At 59.6% G+C, this 21402-nt stretch overlaps 1 protein-coding gene across 2 annotated transcripts; it reads right to left on the bottom strand.

The window, feature by feature from the left end:
• Positions 1-230: 230 nt before the first annotated feature.
• LOC105473780 (aquaporin 12A) lies at positions 231-6430 on the bottom strand. Of its 2 annotated transcripts, XM_071072488.1 has the most exons (4): positions 6262-6430; positions 5778-6225; positions 4002-4118; positions 231-430 (listed from the first exon to the last, which is right to left on the bottom strand). In XM_071072488.1, exons 1-4 carry the CDS (start codon positions 6382-6384, stop codon positions 231-233), a joined length of 888 nt encoding a protein of 295 aa, XP_070928589.1. In that variant the 5' UTR covers positions 6385-6430. The 2 variants fall into 2 exon arrangements, with proteins under 2 accessions (XP_070928589.1, XP_011726103.2); XM_011727801.2 differs by having other exon boundaries at positions 5778-6430.
• Positions 6431-21402: the final 14972 nt, after the last annotated feature.

Raw genomic sequence — 21402 nt, 5'->3', positions numbered from 1 at the left:
CTCCTGCTTCTTCTGTAACAAGAGGCAGGAAGGAGCCCGTGGGAGATGGGAAGACTCAGACCAGCCTCACCGTGTTTCCACACACCCCTGCCTGCCTGTCCAGAAACCTCTCTCGGGCCCCGGGGACACACAGGTCTTAGGAATGGTTTATTGACAAACGGCTTCTAGGGGAGTGGCTGGGTTCCCTCTTAGCACGGTCCTCACACGTGGCTCACACAGAGCAAGGCTGCTCAGCTGGAATGTGGCCCGTCAACACTGCGGCGCCCAGGCTCCCGGCCACTGGACCCCTTCGCAGGGGTCTGGGTGTGCCCCGAGGCCAGGGCCGGCTTCCCTCGGGGTGCTCGGTACTTGTTCTTCTGGCTGTAGAACAGGTTCCTCTGGAAAAGGCGGGGAAGCCGGCCCTGGTGCAGCAGCACAGCCAGGACCATCCCTGCAAGAGAAAGCAGATCCTAGGTGGGCCACAGGGCTCCTGGGCCCAAACACAGACAGGACACCCACTTCCAGGCCTGTGTCAGGACAGGGGAGCCAGGCAGCCTGGCCAGGGGCCCCAAGAACCCTGAGGCCCAGCCCCTGCCTGGTCCTGGTCTTCCCTCCCTGGTCGTGCCCCTCCCTCTAGGTATGCCAGCCGTGGGGATGGGGGCAAGCCCGTGGGGTTCCTTGTACTTCTGAACCACTCTCTGGGATGAGTGACTGGAATTCCCCTGCCCCCACATTGTCCTGAGCCACCTGCAGAGCTTCTGTGGCCATTTTCTTCTGGGACATGATGTGGCGTCCCAGGGTGGCTGTTTGCAGGACTGTGGCCTGGCCTAGAGGTGGGATGTGAGTGGACAAGAAAGATGTGGGTGCCCCTTGGTGGGAGGCTGGGCCCACGTTCTTCCAGAACTCCAGGAGCAGAGACTCCTAAATCCCCACCTGCCTTCCAGGTCATTGGGAAGGGCTGGTGTCCTGGGCAGAAGGGGAGAGTGGATCCTCTTCAAGTTTGATCTCAGTCCTCTAAGGATTTAACCCGCAGCGTGTTGGCTCCACTAGGGCTGGCCTGAGCGGGACCTGCCTGTCACCACCTGCAGCTGCTGTGGCTCCGGACAGTGGCCCCTGTGCCTATAGCTTGCTGAGACTGGCCTTTCCCCTCACTCAGCCCTCCAAGGCCCACTCTGGTCCTATCTCTGCTCCCAGGAGGGCAGGCCCAAGGAGGCCGGATGACCTGCTCAGGGGCGCAGCCAGCAGGTGCGGGTGGCCGCTTACACCCAGGGAGCCAGCCCAATGTCCCCACCTGGCTACGGGGCTCCTGCAGCCTCAGAGCTCCCCAGGGCTCATGCTGACACTGCACATGTGGATAAAGGAGGTTAATGGAGGGACACAGCCTGTTTTTTGGGTTCCTGAAGCTGCTCTAAGATGACAGGAAAGGGATGCTGTCAGAAGTGTCAAGCATCCAGATGGATGAGACGGGAAGAGACGCAGGAGCACGGCGTGGGACTGACAAGACACCGATGACATAGAGGGGCCGGATCCCCTCCCGCAGGGACGAAAGCCGGGAAACAACCCACTTCGTCCGCAGATGCCCCGTGCTTTCAGAAGCTGGTGCCCGGGTCTCTGTGGGATGGGGTAGCCCTGGGACTCGCCTAGGAGGAGGGACAGCAATTCCACATGGGAAGCTCCAGAGCCCCAAACCCCAAAATACAGACACAGCCAGTGCCTCCCTCCCTGGCCCTGGCAGGAGACAGGGTCCTCTCTAGAGGGGGCATGTGGACTCGAGCATCAGGCCCGCCCGAGCCTGGAGTCCCGCCTGAAACAGGGATCCCAGCCTCTTCCCACTTGGCTCCTAGAAGCCGCAGACGCCCTTTGGGCTTCTCCATAGACGTGGTTCTACAGTGAGAGGTTGTAGCGGGGTGAAGAGTATTTCCCCAGCGACATGTCCTTCCCAGAACACAGGATGTGCCCTTGTTAGAAATAGGGTCTGGGACATAACATTAGTTAAATTACAGTGATGTCATACTTGAGTAGAGTGAACCTTAAATTCAATGACTGGTGTCCGTATACGAAGAGAGAGACAATGACACAGAGGAGGCGGCCAGGGGAATCGGCAGACATGGGAGTGGTGCGTCTCTAAGCCCGGGGACAACGGGGGTGCCAGAGGCCCCCAGAGCAGGGAAGAGGCAGGAGGCTCCTCCCCAGCAGCCTCCAAGGAGAGCTGACCCTGTCAATGCCACGATCACAGGCTCCAGCCCCCAGAGCTGGCTGAGCATACAACCCTGTCACATGAAGCCTCTTCATTTGATCCTTTGCCTTGCAGCCCATGAAGCCACCACAGGCCATGGCGTGCAGCCTGAGAAACTCAGGAGGAAACTGATCTCCCACCCGGAACTCTGCCCAGGCCTCGCCGACACTCAAGTGCAGGTCAGAACCAGGATACTGTATTTCAGACAAAGGAGGTCTGAAGCGTACCTGCCAGGTCCCCGTTCTCAGGAAGCTACTGTGAGACAGGCACCAGCAAAAAGAAGGAATAAACCAAAGCAGGAGGCCATGAGGAAAGCAAGAAACAGAAATGCAACCAGGAGAGAGGTGAAGGGCAGCCCCAGACTGGAGATGGACACCTGTGGGTAACCCGGAGCTGTGGATCCTTGGGGGAGATGGTGCCCACGCAGAGCACTGGTGTTGAATTAACCAAATCACCCAGAAGCCTGGGCAGGGGAGAGTCCAGGACCCTTCACCTCAGGAAGCAAGGCCTGTGTAGGAAGAGAGGCGTCCTGGGCCACCACAGCTCACCCGGGTCGTGTTTCCACGCCAGGGAACTAGCGAGGGCTCTGGAGCTCATCAGGAGGAGGAGGCCGACCCACCCTGGGTGAAGGATCCGCAGGGGAGTGCGGGGGCCGCAAGGGAGGAAAGCCGGCCCCCCACATTGCAGGAGACAGCCCAGGGTTGATGCCTGAACTGAAGAGTCTCAGAGAAGCCCTGCAGGCCAGTGTGTGGGGACAGAGAGGCCAACACTCAGCTGCTTCTTAGCAGAGGGCGGTGCTGCCTCGGGGACGAGGGGCAGGAGTGGGGTCCTGATGCACTTCATGCCCTTTCTAGGGCCGTGCACATGCCTGAGATAGTGTGACCACATCAGAACCACGGCGACAGATCACAATGATGTCAGTGTCACCATTGCAGGGCCAGGGTGCCTGAGAGACCCCCAGCTCCTGTCTTCCCCCCAGGGGAGGTTGAGGCATTGACCCTGAGACCTCCCCAGTGTAGAGCCAGCAGAAGCTGAAAAAAGCTTCCAGAATTCCACAGGAACCCAAGGGCCCTTCTGGTACCTCAGCGAGGTGGAGCCGAGTGTCTGAGAGCAGGTGCAGGAGAAGGTGTGGGCTCCACCTGGGCCTCTGACACCAGGAACCAGAATCCCCAGATCTAGGGCCAAGTGGGGCTGCATGAACTCCCCCTGCTGCTCCTCTGCTTAGGTCCAGGATGCAGGGAAGGAGGGGCAAGCACTGTGGGGGAGCTGAGGGGTCCCCTGTGTGCATCAGCGAGTCCCAGATCCGCCCCACCAGGAGGCAAAGGGACCGGCTGCTCCACCCCATGCTCACAGCCCTGTAAGTGCACGATGGCACCCTATATCATCTAAGTGGAGCTCCCTGTATCCTGAGGATTCAGGGACTCCAGAATGAGCCCCTCTCGGGGGAGCCTAGCTCCGGGTATGTGGAGATACCCCCTGGGATGGGAACCCCAGGTTCATGGAGCCCCACTGCAGACACCGTTCCCCATGTGCCCAGCGCCCCTTGCAAGGTTGGCCTCTCCCCAGCCTGCCCCCTTCTTACCTGGCTACAGCTTGCTCGGCACCAGGACGGTGTCCACAGTGAGACATGCCGTCACAGCCTCTTCCCCACACACCGTGCCCACTGCAGAGACCTCCCCAGGAGCACTGACCCAGCACCCTCACCTCCACTCTGTAGGACCCCATGTGCCAGGACACTCTCTGGGCCCCAGCAGCCCTAGGGACCCCACCTCGCCCCTGCCCTTACCTGTCAGAGGGCCCAGCCAGTACACCTGGGCATACTCCAGTAAGGTGTGTCCTGAGCAGCCAAAGGTCACAGAGGTGGCCAGGGCAGGGTTGAAGAAGGCGGACGTGAAAGGCCCAGCTGTGGGCAGAGCACAGTCAACCCTGGTCCCCAGCCCTGCCTGACGCCCCTCTCCAGGCCAGGACTTGACACCCACCACCGAACCCACACCGAGAACCTCACTGTGTGCAGGCCTGGGGGTTGCTCTTGGCTCCTGGAGCCCCGCCTGGCCCCCCGTACTGACGGACACATAACACAGCCAGGCTGCTTCAGTCAAGCTCTGGGTCCGGGTCAGCAGCTTGGGGGCCCCAGGGCCGTCGAACACCCTCCCGACGTCTCACCCATGTGACCCACCCATGCTACCCTCCAACACCCCACCTTGGAGGAAGTGGCCCTCAAGAAAGATAGGGACAGAGAGAGACAGAGACAGAGACTAAGAGAGACAGATAGTGAGAGAGAGAGACAAAAAGTGACAGAGACAGGGAGACAGAGAGAGAGAGGAGAGACGGAGAGAGATCTCAGAAACGGGCAGCAGCAGAGGAGAGGAGAGGACCCGGCTGTGTGATGTGAGATGCTGTTCTGCAGCCCCAGGCCAGGGTGACTACCCCAAATAACAGGATCCACCAACACCAGGGACCTGCCTCTGGGCAGGGAAGAGCAGGGAGTGGGCCCAGCAGAGGGCAAGGGCCACAGGGACATGGAGCCTGCATCCGCCCACGTGGAAACCAGGACCCTGAGGATGGGCAGCTCTGTGCCTGAAACCAGGCTCCTTCGGCTTCATGGAGGCAGGACCTTTGACAGGAGCTCTCCAGTGCCACCCAGGACAGAGGCCCGGGCAATCTGCCACAGACGTGTGTCCCTGCAGAGCTCCCTGCTCACCTGTTCCTCAGTTTCCCAATCTGTACAGGGCTCTGGTGGCACCTTCCTATGGCCTTTGTGGTCCAGGTTCCGTGGTGTCTGCCCAGTGCTGGGTCGGGGGTAGTGCCACGGACCCAAGTGCTGGTCCTGTCCTGATTAGGACCTCAGACCCTGGGAAGGAGACCTGGCGCCATGCTCCCTGCAGCCCTTCCTGTGGTGTCCCCAGTGCCTGGAGCACGAGGCGGCCGCCCCTGGCTCTCCCCGCAGCCCCAGCGCGTGACACCTGTCCCGGGAGCTTGCCGAACAAAGGCTTTTGTGGTGGTGGAGCCCAGCGCTCGGAGGGGAAAGCAGACATGGGGGGCTGGGTCAGACGGAGGGTCTGAGTGGAGGGAGCTCACAAGGGGGTGAGGGGACTATGAGAGGTGGGTCCCACGGTAAGCCTAGGTGCAGGCAGGGATCACAGGATGCAGGTGTCATTAGGAGGCCAGGGAGATCGAGTGGGGCAGGTGGGACAGGACCTGTCACTCTGGAAGGGGTGATAGAGGGTGCAGGGACTCCCACACCAGACCAGGGCTGGGCCAGGAAGCGCCTGCCTCGGCCGTCCCAAATACCCCAGATGCAGAACTTCTGGGAGGAACGGGAGCAGCTGGGACTGGGGAGAGGTGCAGTGGCCATGATGGCCCTGGCAGGGGACAGGCTCCTCCACAGCACCCCATGTCCAGCACAGGCCCTCGTCCACCCGCCAGGTCGCAGGAAGTCACCGCCCCTTCTCGTGGGTTTGTTGCCGCCTGGGCCAGCAGCCCGCTCTCCTGGGTGTGAACGGGCCTGAGTGTGCATGGAGGCCACACAGGCGGAGGGGTCTTGAGGGGAATTAGTGCTCACCTGTGTAGGCCGTGACGGTGACCAGCAGAGCCACGGCGGGCACCCTGTAGGCGGGAGGACTGTGCCGCAGGTGCAGGAGGATCAGATGGAAACAAAAGGCACAGACGGCCTCCACAAGCGCCCCGTGGGGCACAGATGTGCGCAGGGCCGAGCTGCAGCTCTGGGCCATGAGGCTCTGTAGCAGGTGCAGGTCGCTGAGCTCCCAGGCCCAGCAGAGGTGCGTCAGGGTGCAGGCGGCCTGCATGCCCAGCCCCTGGGCCGCCAGCTTCAGCAGAGTGCCAGGCAGAGACGCCTCGGCCATGAGGAACTCCTGCAGGGACACGGTGGGGTTGGCCAAGGCCCCGTCCAAGGTGGCCCCATGCGCCAGGAAGAGCAGGAAGAGCAGGGTGAGCAGCAGGTCAGGCCCGAAGCCCCCAGCCCAGGGCCCGAGCTCAACCAGCATCCTCATCTCCAGGCAGCAGGCCCCGAGCTGCACCGCGCCCACCACCTCCCGGGCGAAGCCTTCATAGGCGCCCACTGGGAGCAGGGCCTTGGAGGCCCGCCTGGCCCCCTCACAGAGGGCGAAGGTGGCAAAGAAGAAGGAGAGGGACACGTTAAGACCTGCCATCGGCCTGGGCCCCGCCGAGGAGCTGTGCCTGCAGGACACCGGAGGGGACAGGGCAGAAGCTGGCCAGTTCCCACAACCCAGAGGGCCCAGGAGTGTGGGAGAGGGCACCTGGGCCTCTGGGAACACCACACCTGCAGCCCCAGCTCCCGCCCCACCAGCTGCCACCCAGGTGCACTGCCAGGATGGCCACAGCGGCCCTGCCCCACAGCCTGGCATCCTCCCGGCACTCGACACACCCAGACGCACTGGCCACGCTCGGCCAGCCGTGGACTCGGGAGACTGGCCCAGCTCTTCTGAGCCTCCAGCTGAGCTCCACTACTCCTACCTGCGCTCTTGGCTCCAGGACCCCAATACCTGCTCCCTGCACCTGGCCCCTCTTGAGGCAGGGTCCCCCAGATCCCTGCACCTCCTCCAGGTCCCTGCCTGAACAAGGGCCCCCATTTCTGCCTCCCTGCATGAATGCAGTGAGGGCCCCATGCTTATTGCACCTGCACTGTGTCCCCACCGGGGTGAGACCCCCACTGAACCTGCACTGTGTCTCCACCTGGGAGGGCCCCTCATGGCCCCTGCTCCTGTTCCCTGACCCTGCCTAGGTGAAGCTCACTCCTGCTTGCACCTGTAGGTATCTTCCCTTGAGTGAGCACACCCTGCTCCCTGCACCTGGCTGTGTCCCCACCGAGGCCAGGCCCCCTGCACGTGGGCTGTGTCTCTGCCTATGGAAAGGTCCCCTCATTCCTGGTTGCCTGCACCTCCACTGTGTCCCCACCTCAGCAGGGACCCCCAAGCTTCTTGACCTGCCGAGGGTCCGGTCTGGGTGAGACCCTCCTCCACCTGCTGTGTGTCCCCTCTGGTCAAGAGTCGGCAGCAGCCCCTGCCCCAGCCCCACATTCCCTGCCCTGTGCTGCCCTCACCTGCCCCTCAGGAGAACTCAAGACCACCCCTCACATCAACCTCCCTCCCACCTTCCTGCCCAGAAAGCGCTTCCCAGAGATGAAAACCGAAAGTGCCATCGTCATTTGCTTGAAATTCCTGCAGAGGGGACAGTTGCCCACAGCTGCATGGAGATGGTGCTGAGCCTGGGTGTCTGCAGGGGGAGAGAGCCGGGGCTGGGACCATCCAGAGCTCCGGACCCCGAGGGATGGGGCATGAACCCTGCGGGCCCCATGATGGGCAGTCTGTCACCCTGCAGCATGGCTCCTGTCCACTGGGTCTGCACCCAAGCACTGGGACACCAGCCACGGCCATACAGGGTATAGCACGTGGGACCTGCCCGGTGTCCCCCCCGCAGCCCTGTCCTTCTCCCCCAGGACCGACTCCAGCCCCCGAGGGCCTTCCCCCAACCTGGCCCACAGCTCCCCTTTCTCTGAGACTTAGATTTCCTTTTATTTTTGGAAACCCAGTTGGGTCCCACCTGGCGTCCCCCTGGCACAGCTGGGGAGACTGAGACCAGGAGGGAAGGGACCTGCCCGAGGGCACTGCCTGTTTTCAGGGAGAGCCCTGTCCCTGAGAGTTCGTGTCCCTTGAGCATGTTTCAGAGTTTTGTTCCTTTTCATTACTGACTTGAACCCATGTCATGAAGAGTCACAGTCTGGCCGTTTTTCTGATGATGAACATGTGGGTGGATTTCAGTTCTTACTACTATGAATAAAGCTGGTGTTAGCATTTTGGTCTATTCCTTTTGTAGATACAGACTTTTATGTCTTTTGGGTAAATTCCTAAAATGCCCCGGGTGAACTCTGTCCACTGAATAAATCCCAGATCTATAAAATCGGAAAGAAGACTTTATTTCCTAGAAAGGGGTAGGCCCTTCAGGGTGGCCGGCAGAGCCCGGGCCGGGCACCTGGAAGGAGGGGGTTGGGGCAGGAGCTTCCTGCTGAACAGGTCGGCTAAGCACACGCGCTCCCTGGGTTGCTGGAGGAGCCGTGAACATTCAGGAAGGGGTCGTCACTCATGCATACTGAACAAACACGCATGTGACATGCATCCCAAGTTCCCTTGGGGATGGACACGTGACATCTAAATGTGTTCCTATGAGACCCGTGCCTGGAAAGGTGAAGCAGCAACACAAAGGCGCTCAGTGCACAGCCTCTGGAAACCTACCAGAACCAGTCCCTGCTGGGTGGTCCCTGGTCAGAATTACAGAAATCAGCCTCTTGGCCAATCAAACTCAGGGCTTGTGGCACAGAGGAGTGGGGCTGTGTGTCAGCGTCTGCAGTGGGTGAGCTGCACCTGAGTGAGTATGGCTCTCCTGGAGGCCAGCGCTGGTTTAGCTGCAAGAGCAAAAGAGAACCCTCCTGGCCAGCAGCCCCTGGTTTCTGCTTTTAAGTGTCCGTCCGGTGCGTGACTCCACCCCTGCCAGGCAGGGCTTCAGATCTTGTTGACTGTTTGCTATCTTATCATCACGAGGAACCTGTTTTGTCAGTCTCCTCTCCGCCTTCACCTTCATGCGGGTGAGTGTGGTGTCCCAACCACAGACGGAGGGGCTGTGACGCGGCGGGTCCCACCTCCCGCTCTGTCATGGCGGAATTTTTGGCATGTTTTTCAGATTTCTCTGGAATCCCCTTGGCCGAGAGGGGTCTGTTCAGCTTGTTGGTGCGGGGGCTCGGGATTTCATTTCTGCTTCTCTTATGGTAGGCGAGTGAAAACGTTTTAAGGGACTGTCCAAACCTTTCCCGAAGTGGTTGCGGTGTTTTAACTCTCGCCATTCGTGTGTGACAGTTTTGGTGTCTTTAAAAGTCGGTGGTGTCGAGATTTAAAAACTGTCTCTCTTCCGCTGATTGTGCGGTTCTGACTCTTCCTGGCTTAAAGTTGCATTTCCCTCATGACAAAAACTTGTTAAACAATTAGTCCCGCACGGTCTGTCCATTCCAGTCTCCTCTGTTCATTTTTAAAGTGGGGTTGTGTGTCTTTTTATTGATTTGTGATAATTCTTTCTATATTCTGGATTCGAGATTTTTGTGTGAGATTTGTTTGGCAGTATCTCCGCAGACTTCCTGGTCATTTTCTGCGTAGTGTCTTTTGATAACTAGAGTATTTTCCTTCGAATAAAGCCAAATTGATTATTTTTAAATGCACTCGTCACTGCTTTCTCCTCCCTGCCCAGGAAATGTCTGTGCACTCTCAGGTCACAGCAATGTTCCCTGATGTTTTCTGCCAGACGTTTCATGATTTCCCTGTGAAGTGAGGTCAATGACACCTATTCAGATAGTCGGCGCTTCTTGCACAACATAAGGGTGCGGTTTTGTGTGTTTCCACGTGGATGTCCAGTTGCTCTGGACGCCACACCCAGCCCTGGCTCCACCTTGTGGGTACAAGGCTCTGCCTCTCCTTAGTGATGGGCAGTCAGAGTGGAAACCCCCACTCCCGCTTTGGGAAAGTCCCCAGATGTCTCTCCTGGACAATGTTTCCCTCTGAGAAATGCAGCATACCCCGTGGGGGCGAGGCTGGCTGTGACGCTGCCCCTGCTGCCCAGACCTCGGGCCGGGACAGGGCGGGCCGCACAGGCCTGGAGTGTGGCCGCTGGAGCCAGCTGGATGGAGGCCCGACTGTGGGAGGCAACTGGCCATCCCTGGCACTGGGAGGGCAACAGACAGGGGTGAAGGGGGGGTTGGGGTGCACAGGCCATGCTTTGGGGACCACAGCCTGGTTTCCAGCCCCTAGGATGCTGCCCCCACTCCCTGAGCTGCCCTCCTGGCCCTGGGCATGGGACCAGGACTGGAGGCAGAAAGCAAGGGGTGGGCTCTGTGTGGGGCAGTGCAGGCCACTCTCAGCCATCACCACCTGCCCAGAACCCCCTCAGCCTGGGCCGAGAGCCCACCTGGCCTATACCACAGCCTGGAGGCCCCACACAGAGCCACCGAGCACAGAGCCCCCCAGCCCACAGCTCCGGGAGGGAGTAGCCAGAGCCACCCCCATCTCCCAGAATCCCTGCCCGGAGCCCCCACAGCCCCCTCCCATGGGCTCTGCTTAAGGACTGACCTTCCTGGACCTCTGGTATCTGCCTGAGCAGAAGGTCAGAGAGCCCACGTCCTGAAGGGCATTAGAGTCCAGTGCCGGCCGGCCTGAGGCCCAGTTACCATCCAACAGGGTGCTGTTGGGGCTCCCTCTGTGGTTTTGAGTCAGGGCCCAGCCTCCCCCCATGACCAGGTCCTGTGCAAGCCCCCAGAGTTTGCCCTGCAGAGGACCCTGGCCAGCCCTGAGCCAGCCTCTGAGGGCCTCATGGGAGCCACTCCTGTCATCTGACCCGTGACCTGTCTAGGACACCTGCCCTCGGCCATGCAGGGCCTCACTCCTGCTCCTGAGCCAGTTCCGCCCGCCTCCCCACATCCCCTCCAAGAAGCTGGGAGGGGCCCCTGGGAGGGGCTGCATCACTGCAGGGAGCAGGCAGCGGATGCCCGGACTCCACCCAAGGCCAGGAACCCCAAGTCAGAGGAGGTCTTCCTGGAAATGGGCAGCCCCTGAGAAATGAAACTGAAGCCGCAGTCACGTGGAGGTGGCGGTGCATCAGGGTGGGGCGCAGGAAGCTGTGGGAAGGAAGTAGATCCGTATCTTATTTCTATGGCAGGACATAGTTCAAGCCACAGGGAGGGGAGGGGACCGTTGGAGGAACAGTGGAAGTAGGGGAGGGTCCACCCTGCACTTCCTCTCCCCGGAAACAGGTGCGAGGGGTGCCTGAGGCCTCTGCCCAGGCCACCTCCTCAGTGCCTGGCGGTCAGAGGGTCCACTCCAGTGTGCATGGGAACAGGCCTCCCTTCCACATGAAGGTCACCTGGGGCCACTTCGTGGGCCTTCCCTGTCCTTCCCGATCACTGGGGATGGGGGAAACTGGCCTTGGAAGGCCTGGGGACCCCTCTTGGTCAGCCTTGCCTCTGGCTCAGAGCTTTGGGCCAGGGCCCAACCTGATCCAGGACTGGCTGAGTGTCCCCCACACGGCCACTCTGCTCCCACACCTGGAGGTGGGACTTAGTCAACATGCCCTCCCAGAAGCAGCCAGATGGGGAGGGGGCTACAGGCTCCTCTGGTGTCACCCTGTGCCCGCAGCCTAGGAAGGAGGCCCCCACCTTGGGGCCAGGGGATGTCCTGGCATAGATGGAGCTGTTTGGTGTCACCTGGACCAGAGGCCTGTGGGACCCGGAGCCTTGGTGCCGTGCCTGGGAGACCCAGGCCTGGAGATGGCTCTGCAGACTTTACTGTCACAGGGCATGACGGCCCCATACTCTCAGGACCTCCCAGGAAACACCAAACTGGAAGGTTGTGGGTCCATTTGGAGGTGGCTGTGAGGGGCTGCTGGTGAGCAGGCTTCGGGGTCTGCTCATGGCCTGGGAGGTCAGGCTACCTTCAAGTCCCCCCAGGTGCCCCTCACGGTGCTGGAATGGGGTCTTCCTCCATCCCTGCCAGCCATGGCCTGCTGAGCCACCTGCTGAAAGCCACAGTGACACAGCCTGGGCTGGAGAAGACAGCGGCTCCAAAGACCCGCGGCAGCCACAGGCCCCTGTGGAAAGGAGGGCTGCGGCTGTCAGGAGCGCTTCTGCCTGATTTTGTAGGGTTGTGTGTGTGTAGGTTTTGTGTGGACATGTCCAAAGCAAACATGTTAACTCGCTTCCCTCTGCTCTCCCATCACCACGTAGCATGAGAGGCATTGACTTATGTCACACTATTAAAGCTTCGTGAATTTTACAACAGAATGTTTATGTTATGGGATATCAGGGAATAAATAAACACCTTCAAGGACTTCATCTCCCCTGTTGGGGATGGGACGAGCATGTTTTCCGCTGTACCCAGGACACTTGTATCAGGTTTGGTGGAAACGTGGCCTCAGCATGGTGTTTTTAGCCACACACTATGGTGTTTTTAGAAATTAAGTATGGCTTAAGGAGACGGGTACGGGTGCCAAGCTGACAAGGGGTGGACTCGCGATGCTTAACTTTTTGTGTCAAGTTGACTGGGCTCAGGGATGCCAAGAGAGCTGGCAAATCATGGCTTCTGGTGTGTCTGTAAGGGTGTTTCAGGAAGAGGTGAGGATTCGTCAGTCGGCTGAGGAAGGCAGATCTGCCCTCAGCTATGAGGGTGGGTAGCACCCAGCCCAGTGCAGACCCAGGCACAGGGGGCTCCTCTGTCTTCTTGGGCTGGGGCGTCCGTCTCCTCCTGCCCACAGACCAGGCATTTTTGGTTCCCAGGCCCTTGCGCTCTGGGAGTGACACCAGCGCTTCCTCGATTCTCAGGCCTTCGGGCTCGGACGGAATGATGCATCCCGCTGTTCCAGTTCACCGGCTTAGGGACAGCAGTTTGTGGGATTTCTCAGCCTCCATGATCAAGGAGCCGATTCCCATAAAAATCTCCTACATGTATCTCCCTGGACTCTTTCTCTGGAGAGCCCTGACTCCTATACTGGGGCCTAGAGGTTTGGTTGTAGCAGGCTCTGGGCCCTGATCCAGCACCCAGCGGTACCCCCAGCTCACGGGCCCTAGGTGGGGAGGGACAGTCGGCCTGAGGGAGGTGCCTCCTGGGCCCCACCGTGGGCTCCTGTGCAGACAGGCAGGGTGGGGAGCAAGGACAAGGCTGTCCCCTCCTCTGGCCTCCGCCTACAGGTGTGACTTCTTTCCAGCCTTTTCTGCGGGTGGGGGGTACACAGGGGCAGGCCAGCCCCAGGCGCCCTCAGGACTGCACCCTAGGCCTGCCCTGGGGGAGTGGGGATGGGGTTGGGGCCTCACCTTGCTCAGAACCCAATCCTGGGGCAGCTGCGCTCCTGGCTTTTCGCCTGCAGGACAGAGGGGCCTGGAGTGGCCTGGCCCTGCCGTGGGCAGCATGGTGTGGGCATGCAGGTGAGGCCTGCCTGAGGTGCCCAACCCCCTTTCTGCCAGCTGGGACCTCCTAGTTCCGTGATGTGTCTTCCTGTCTGGCATGTGAAGGGCTCTGCAGCTGTGGGGGCCGGACTGTGAGGACACAGGGAGCCTGGGAAAAGGGTTGGTGAAGGGTCCCTGTGGCCACAAGCCATGTGGCCTCCTATTTAAGCTATTGTGGGCCCAGGGGTCTCCTTGTCCAGGATGGAAAGCCTTGGAGCATGAGGCACAGGCCCCTCCCCCTCAGCCAGCCAAAGCCTCGAGGGCCGGTCACAGCCGGGACAAGCTCAGTCCCCTCCAAAGGTGCTGCCCGACACCGGGCCTCGCACGCCGCATCCCTCCCCAGTTCTACCCTGGGATCCTCACACACCCACACAGGCAAGGGGAGAAGCCAGGGCACCCCTAGGCTTGGCAGAGCAGGGGATCCCCACTATGTCGTCTTTGTTCAGTCCCTCCTGGGGGAACCAGGGGCCTGTGGGTGAAGGACATTAACCCTGGAAGGGCCTGGGGACATCTCTGGACCAGCCTCACCCTGGCTTTGATCTTTGTTCCAGGGCCCAGACAGACCACTCTGTTCCCACACCTGGCTCGAGGTGGGACGGGGACCTTCCCAGCCTTCCCAGAGCTAAGCCAGAGGAGTGCACAGGGTGGGTAGGCAGAGGGTTCAGGGGCCGCTGCCAATGGGGTGAGGCTGAGGAAAGGGTGCTGTGAGCTGAGCAAGGACTCCGATCCATTTCTGCTCATCTGCCCCCAGAGCCGCAGGGAATGCCGGACCCACCTGAGCTGGGGGCATATGGGGCTCAGCACTGCACTGTGGCGCCCAATGGGAAGCCCCTGCTCTCTTCCGCCTCTCCCTGACCTTGAGGATTGGAACCTTGGGGAGCCTTGGGTGAGGTCCCCTCCCAGGAAATACTGAGCTGAGACACTGCGGGCCCATTTTGAGGTGGCTGTGAGGGGGTGCAGGTGAGTGTACTTGGGGTTCCTTCAAGGCCAGTCCCAGCAGGTCACCTGCGGAAGGCCCTGGGCAGGTGCCCCTCCCTGTCCTGGAACACCAATTCTTCCCCATCGCCCCGGAGGACCAGGCCCAGGCAAGGCTGGGGATCACGACTGTTTATTGCCCCATCCCTGTCAGTACCCAGCTGAGCCAACCTAGGACCAATGGGGCTCCACAACCAGGTGTCCCCCCGACACGGGGCCTGCGCATCCCTGGTGGCCTGGGCCCCCACCAGGAAGCTGCACCACAATGATGATGGTGGACTTGTTCCTGATCTGATAGTCCTGGAGCTTCTTCTCCGGGTCCAGGCGGTAGTTGGCAAACATCAAAAGGAAATCCATGGTGTCTGGGGCAGAGAGCAGGCGCGTCAGCCTGGGCCTGGCCTCCGAATCCCCGCAGGGCCCTGGCTGGGGAGGGATCCCAGCATATTCCCCAAGAGAGGTGAGGGGACAGTGTTTTTGGGGTCTGCACTCTCAGTTCCTTTCTTGGGGCACTTCTCCTGCTGGGGTGAGCTCTGTACCCTGTCAGTTTGCTGGGCTTATACCCACATCCTGTCTGAATTTAGGGGGCAAAGGGAGCACAGAGGAGGGGCTCAGAGAAGGCAGAAATCAGAAGAGAAGGCAGGCCCTCCCCGGGATGGAGGAGCCCTGAGTGCAAGCGTGGGGCCTCTCCTTGTCCAGCAAGGACGCCAAGGAGGTTGGCCGCTGCTGAACCCCCAAACCTCCACATCCAGAGACGGAAATGGAGACTCCGCCAGGAGTTATGGAGTGCCACCCTGCCGGGCACAGACCCCAGAGTGAGGAACCACAGGACCCGCAGCAAAGCCCCCAGGCCTCATGTCCACCCCAAGCCCTGGATGGGGACCCAGCCATCCCCTCCCCATTCGTAGCCCTAGGGGAGACCCAGAGTCCTGCCCAGGACTCCTCACCTGCAGTCGAGCCCACCCCCTTGCTCACCTGCCTTCAGCACAGCCTTGGACACTAACTTCATCAGCCACTTCACAGTCATGGTATTGAATTCCTCCTCAGAACTGGCCACATCCAGCACCGTGTTCTTGCCCATGACACCGTGTACCACCAGCTGGTACATCATCTTCCTCCCGGAGCTGACAATGGGCAGACAGGACGGCCTGCAGCTGCAGCTGCTGCTGCTCTGGGGGCCCCTCCTGCCCCTCCCCTCCTTCCTCCCGAGGCGCCTCCTCTCTTTCCTCCTCAGGGCCCTCCCCTCCTCCCTCCCCTCCTCCCTCCCCTCCCATCCTCCTTCCCCTCCCCTCGTCCTTCCCCGCCCCTCGTCCTTCCCTGCCCCTCCTCCTTCCCCGCCCCTCCTCCTCTTTTCCTTCCTCCCTAAGCCCTCCTCCCTCCCTGATCCCCTGCCCTTGGGGATTTCTACTTTTCCTGCCTTCCCCAGGCAGCTTTGGCTCCCTAAGAGTTTGGCTGAGAAGGGGCTGCGCCTGCTCAAGCTGCTAGGGCTCTCGGAGGGCGCGTGTGTCCCTGTGCACCTTTGTGTGTGTGACACGTATTGGAGGGCGTGTGTGTCACTGTGCACCTTTGTGTGTGTGTGACACGTATTGGAGGGCGTGTGTGTCCCTGTGCACCTTGGCGTGTGTGACACACGTCAGAGGGTCTGTGTGTCCCTGTGCACCTTTGTGTGTCCCTGTGCACCTTTGTGTGTGTGACACACGTGTTGGAGGGTGTGCATGTCCCTGTGCACCTTTGCATGTGTGACATGTGAGTGTGCATGTCCCCGTGTGGTGAGGATCTGCAGATTCTGTGTGTGTGCATTCCTGTGTGTCCTGGTGTCTTGTGTCCCTCTGTGCATGTGTGGTGTGAGCGCGTGTCCCTGTGTCTCCATCTGCATGTGTCCCTCTGCGTGTGTGTGGTGCGAGCATGTGTGTCCCTGTGTCCCCGTTTATCCATGTGTTCCTCCACGTGTGTGGCATGAGTGCATGTCCATGTCTCTGTCTATCTGCCTGTGTCCCTCCGCATGTGTGTGGTGTGAGCGTGCGTGTCCCCGTGTCTCCATCTGTGTGTTTCCCTCCGCATGTGTGTGGTGTGAGTGTGCGGGTCCCCATGTCTCCGTCTCTCTGTGTGTGTCCCTCCACGTCTCTGTCCTTGTGTCTCCATCTCTCTGCATGTGTCCCTCCACGTGTGTGTGGCATGAGCATGCGTGTCCCCATGTCTCTGTCCATGTGTCCCTCCATGTGTGTGTGGTGTGAGTGTGTGTGTCCCTGTGTCTCCATCTGTGTGTATCCCTCGTGTGTGTGTGGCATGAGCGTGTGTGTGGCATGTGCATGTGTGTCCCCATGTCTCCATCTGTGTGTGTTCCTCCACATGTGTGTAGCGTGAGCGTGCGTGTCCCTGTGTCTCCGTCTGTGTGTCCCTCCGTGTGTGTGGAGCGTGCGTGTCCCCGTGTCTCTGTGTGTGTCCCTCCGTGTGTGTGGTGTGAGCGTGCGGGTCCCTGTGTGTTGAGGTCTGAACCCATCTGGATGTGAGCTCTCCTGTCCTAGCTGCCCCCAGTGCAGGTGACCAAGGAGGATGGTGCCGTCTACCTCCTCCACCCTCAGGAGCAGGTCACGTGAGGAAGGTTGGGGGGCTGGGGACCCCTTCCTTCCTTCCTCCTTCTCTGCAGATTCCCAGCTGTGCTGCAGAAATCCTGTCTGGGCAGGATCCTCACCAGGGACAAAGCCCCTCCTCCCATTGCGGACTCCTCAGCCCTGCACCGCCTCTTGGTCCATCTCGGATTCTGGTTAAGCCATGGTGGACAGCTCTGTGTGGGCTTAGACACCACACGGGAGCCTGCTCGTCCACTGACAATAGTTCCTAGGGGGAGGATGTCGCAGCCCTGGGTCCTCAGCCCTGGAAGCTGAGCCTGCAGGACCTGCTCCGTGTTCTGGGCTCCCGTGTCTGCAGATGCTCCCAGAAGCTGACCCTCCTAAAGCTCCTTCTCAAAGCCTTTGCCCCTCCCTGGTGGCACCTCAATCTTCACTCCTCCCCTTCAGCCAATGGCGGACAAAGTCAGGCCACAGAACACAGATCTGTGATGTGCAGATCTTAACACTGGTCCAAAATCTGCTTTTTCAGAAACTTTCTGGGTATAAAGTCCATAGCTGGACTGGGGCTGTGCAGCTGGATCCTTTGCTGCAGGATGCACCATGGAATCTTTTCACCAGACACCCGTGGGGTGGGCGCTCACCAGAAACAAAACCACCCCTCATGCTTGCTGGGCCCTGAGGCCAGGGGTCTGCGTCGGCGGCCAGCAGCCTCTTCTGTAAAGGGCCGGTCGGTGAACGTCCTCAGCCTCCTCGGTGAGGTGCCCACGCTGTCGGCGGAGGGTGGAGGCAGCCGCAGACACTGGAGGATGACGCGGACGAAGGCCAGGCTGAGTTCCCGTGACTCCGTTTATGGAAATAGGCAGTGCCCATCTGGCTGTGGTTTGAGACCCTGGCTCTGCACATCCCAACCCAGGAAGGGCTGCCTTGGACACTCTTCCCGGCTGCCCTGCATGGGCTGTAGTGTTTATGGAAGCGCGGCAAGAATCTTTGGCCAAAGCCCCGGCTCCCACTTGGCTAGAGGAAGAGGCAGCTGGAGTCCTGTGCGTGTCCCTGACAGCTCGGGCCCGGGAGTGGAGGAGGGAGAATGGCTGGGCTTCCAGGGCAGAAGCAGCACCCCCTGAAGAGGTGGCCCATGAGGAGCACAGGGGCCTTTGGGGTGCGTCGTTCCTCCTGGAGCCAGCGGCCCCTGGTCCCGAGCGAGCGTCCTCTGAGCAGAGGCTCTGGCTCCTGCTGTGGGTGCACGTGACGTCCCGCCCACTCCTATCCCGAGCAGAGCTGCTGCCCGTGGTGGCGCGGGGCCTCCTGTCACACCCTCTCTTCAAGAACCGAGTTTTATTGACAGCTGGAAGCTTCGCCGTAGCGGACTTTGTTCTCGCAGGACCAAGGCCAGCTTTTCTAAGCAGAGCAGAGCATGGCCGTGATTCTGCTTCATGAGCTAAGGCTTCTTTCCACTGAGTGATTTTCCCCACATCAGAGTTCTTGAGTGGCCAGAATTCCGGATGGCAGCTGTGAAACTGCCATCCCAGAGGACACCCAGGAGGCCATACCGTGGGAGCACCAGCAGCATGGCCTGAAAGAGGTGCCGACTCAGATGGAGAAGACCCCGCGGGAACAGCCAGGGGCGGTCAGGATGAGGCTGTGCAATCTCTTGAGTTTCCCGGTAAAGCCAGGGACACCTCTGCCGAGGCAGCTCGTGACTGAGTTTCCCAGTGAAGCCACTCAAAAACAGCCACAGCCCAGTCAGCAGGGGGCCAGGAGCCTCTCCCATCCTGGGCAGAGGGAAGGCGGGGCAGTTCACAGGGACCCCAAAAAGCTAAGACTAAGCCCTTGTAAGGATTTGGGGTGGCGGCTAGGCTGGTGGGGGCCCCTTCTGAGCTCCTCCCTATGGGACCTGCAGCCTTTTCTTCCTGGGGACACAGCTCCCAGGCACAGCATTTGTGCTGGACTAGAGATCCTGAACCTGTCCCACAACCTGGCCATGGCTCCATTTTTAGGAAAACAAAATGAACCCATAGTGAAGGGCATCGTGAGATCTGCACAGCGCAGCCCTGGCCTTTCTGGGAGGCTCCCGGTAAGAGGGATGCGAGGTCTGGAGAAAGTGCACATGGTCATGGCCTCCAGGGGTCTGGGCCAGGCAGGGGTCAGAGGAAGCTGTAAGTTCTTCCTTCGAGTGAAAATGTGGAAGCTCTCAATAAGGAGAGGAAAATAATCCTATGCTGAGATAAAGATTAAAGAATGAAACTTCTATCTGGGAAGCTGTGAACACTGTATTATTATTATAATGGTTCTGTTTTATTATTGTTGTCAATCTCCTACAGTATCCAATTTATAAATTAAAATTGATCATAGTTGTGTATGTATAGGAAAAAACATAGTGTCTACAGGGTTCGGTATTGTCCGCAGTTTCAGGCACCCACTGTGGGTCTCGGAACGTGCCCCCTGCAGGTAAGTGGGGGCTCCTTAGTGTCTACAGGGTTCGGTACTGTCTGCAGGTTCAGGCACCCACCGTGGGTCTCGGAGCATGTCCCCTGCGGGGGCTTCTTAGTGTCTACAGGGTTTGGTACTGTCTGTAGTTTCAGGCACCCACTGTGTGTCTCCGAGTGTCTCCCCTGCAGGTAAGCGAGGGCTCCTGTATTGACATGTTGTGCCACAGTCAACCTTCCATTTCCCTGGGTTCCCTGTCCTTGGATTCAACCAGCCTCCGAGACAAAATATTCAGGAAAAAAAGCTAACAATATAATGATAAATAATAGAAGTAAAAAACAACAAAGTGTAACGACCAGGTATGGAGCATTTACATTGTATCGGGCATGATAAGTAATCCGGGGGATTTAAAGCAGAGGGCGTGCTTAGGTCATATGCAAACGCAACACCATTTCATAGGAAGAACCTGAGCACCTGTGGGTTTTGGTGTCCTCAGGGGGTCCTGGAACAAGTGTCCTGTGGATCCGAGGGATGACTGTATACAAAGAGTGTGTAGCACACAAGTTACAGAAAATAACAATACGTGCAACGCCCTTATGCGAAATTCCATGTGGCCATCGACCCTCTTAGGATGCTTCAGTTGGTTTTTGCCAAACTCTTGTGCCCTCGGCCAACCTGTGGTTTCGAGTGACCCAGGTCCTGACAAAATCAGACGGCCACTGGGAACCTCAGTCATGAGCTGCCCTAGCAGAGGTGTCGCTGGCTTCACTGGGAACCTCAGGCACGAGCTGCCTCCCTTCCTGAAGTCACAATCCACAGAGAGACGATCCACAGAGCAGAAGGTCACGCCCTGGTCTGCAGCACCTGTGGGTTTCCAGCTGCCCAGGGGCCTCACCTGTGCCACCGGGGCGGGGAGGGGGGCAGTGCCTGCCCGCAGCATTTCTACCATACAGCGACAACAGACGTAAGCGACCCCCAAAAATAGTTGCAAAAAACAATTAGGAAGTCTTGAGTTTAGGTAATTATTACCTTAATAGGTATTTAAGTACCTATTTTATTAAGTACCTATTTTATTAAGATTTATTTAAGTACAAATTTCTGTGATTTGTTCACAGTGGCTGTGTTTAATGACTGGCCTTCCACATCTTTGAACGTTTAGCAGCGGATCCCTTGAGTGGGTGGGACAGGGAAGACCCTCTGCTTCCCAGAGAGGGCGAGGAGCAGATTTGCTGTGTCTTTCGTTCACTCTTGCACAGGTGTTTGCTCCCGGGGCTCCTATAGGTGAGGAGCTGTAGAGTGGAGATGCCCCACGCTAGGCCACCTGTTTCCATCCCCCGTGCAGGCTCAGGTCAGTTAGATGTTCCAGCCCCCTGAGGGGAAGCTCTTGGGCTCACTTTGGGGTCACAGCTCTGAGGGGGAGAAGCTGCCCCGGAGGCCAGAGTAGGGTGGAAGCAGCCACCAGCAAGGCACCCATGAGGGGTGATGCTCAGGGCAGTGACCTGAGACCCTGGGGTCTGCCTTCAGCACGTGGAAAGTCCCTCCACTGTCAACCCGGGTGGAGTCATGCAGGAAATGGGGCTCCGCGCCTTCCTGAGTGCCCACCTGAACCTGGAGTGGGTTGGATGGTAGCGCCAGTGCTCCTCTGCCCAGGTGCGGGGTTCTGCCCCATCCCAGAGTGTCTCTGGGCAGGGTTATCAGGGCCACCCTGTGCCCTGGAGTTCAGAGCCTTCTGAGGCTGGCCTGTCCCTCCTCATGGTCCAGCCCTCGTCCTCACTGTTCTCCTGGTCTGCAGAGATCTTCCTGTCCTCATGTCCACTGTCTGTCTGCAGTTGCTTGGAGAAGGTAGGTTCCATCCTCATGTGAACAGTGGACAGCGCGTGAGAGGAGAGCCCTGGGGACCCCACCCTGCTCTGGCCAGCCTCCCCACCAAGCACCCCTTGTTCCGCCTCTAGTTCTGCTGGGCTGGAGCTCCCTGGGTGGGAGTCTGGCCTGGGACTGGCCCTAGACAGCTTCACGATAGGAGGCCTTCCGCCCTGGGGGCTGCAAGGGTCCCCGAAGGCAACGTCCAGGCTGGCAGGGTAGTGGGTGCTGGAGACAGACCTGGGGAAGTGGCTAGGGCTGGGGGTGAGCCAGTGGTGGGGGCCAGGAAGCGAGGTCAGGCTCGGGCTGGAGACGTAGGTGGCAGCTGCTTCACCAAGGCAGGATGCTGT

The sequence above is a fragment of the Macaca nemestrina genome, chromosome 11 (assembly GCF_043159975.1).
Source record: "Macaca nemestrina isolate mMacNem1 chromosome 11, mMacNem.hap1, whole genome shotgun sequence".
In the NCBI taxonomy this organism is placed as follows: domain Eukaryota; kingdom Metazoa; phylum Chordata; class Mammalia; order Primates; family Cercopithecidae; genus Macaca; species Macaca nemestrina.
Note: the sequence above shows the minus strand (reverse complement) of the source record. Positions and strands in the feature narration are given on the sequence as shown.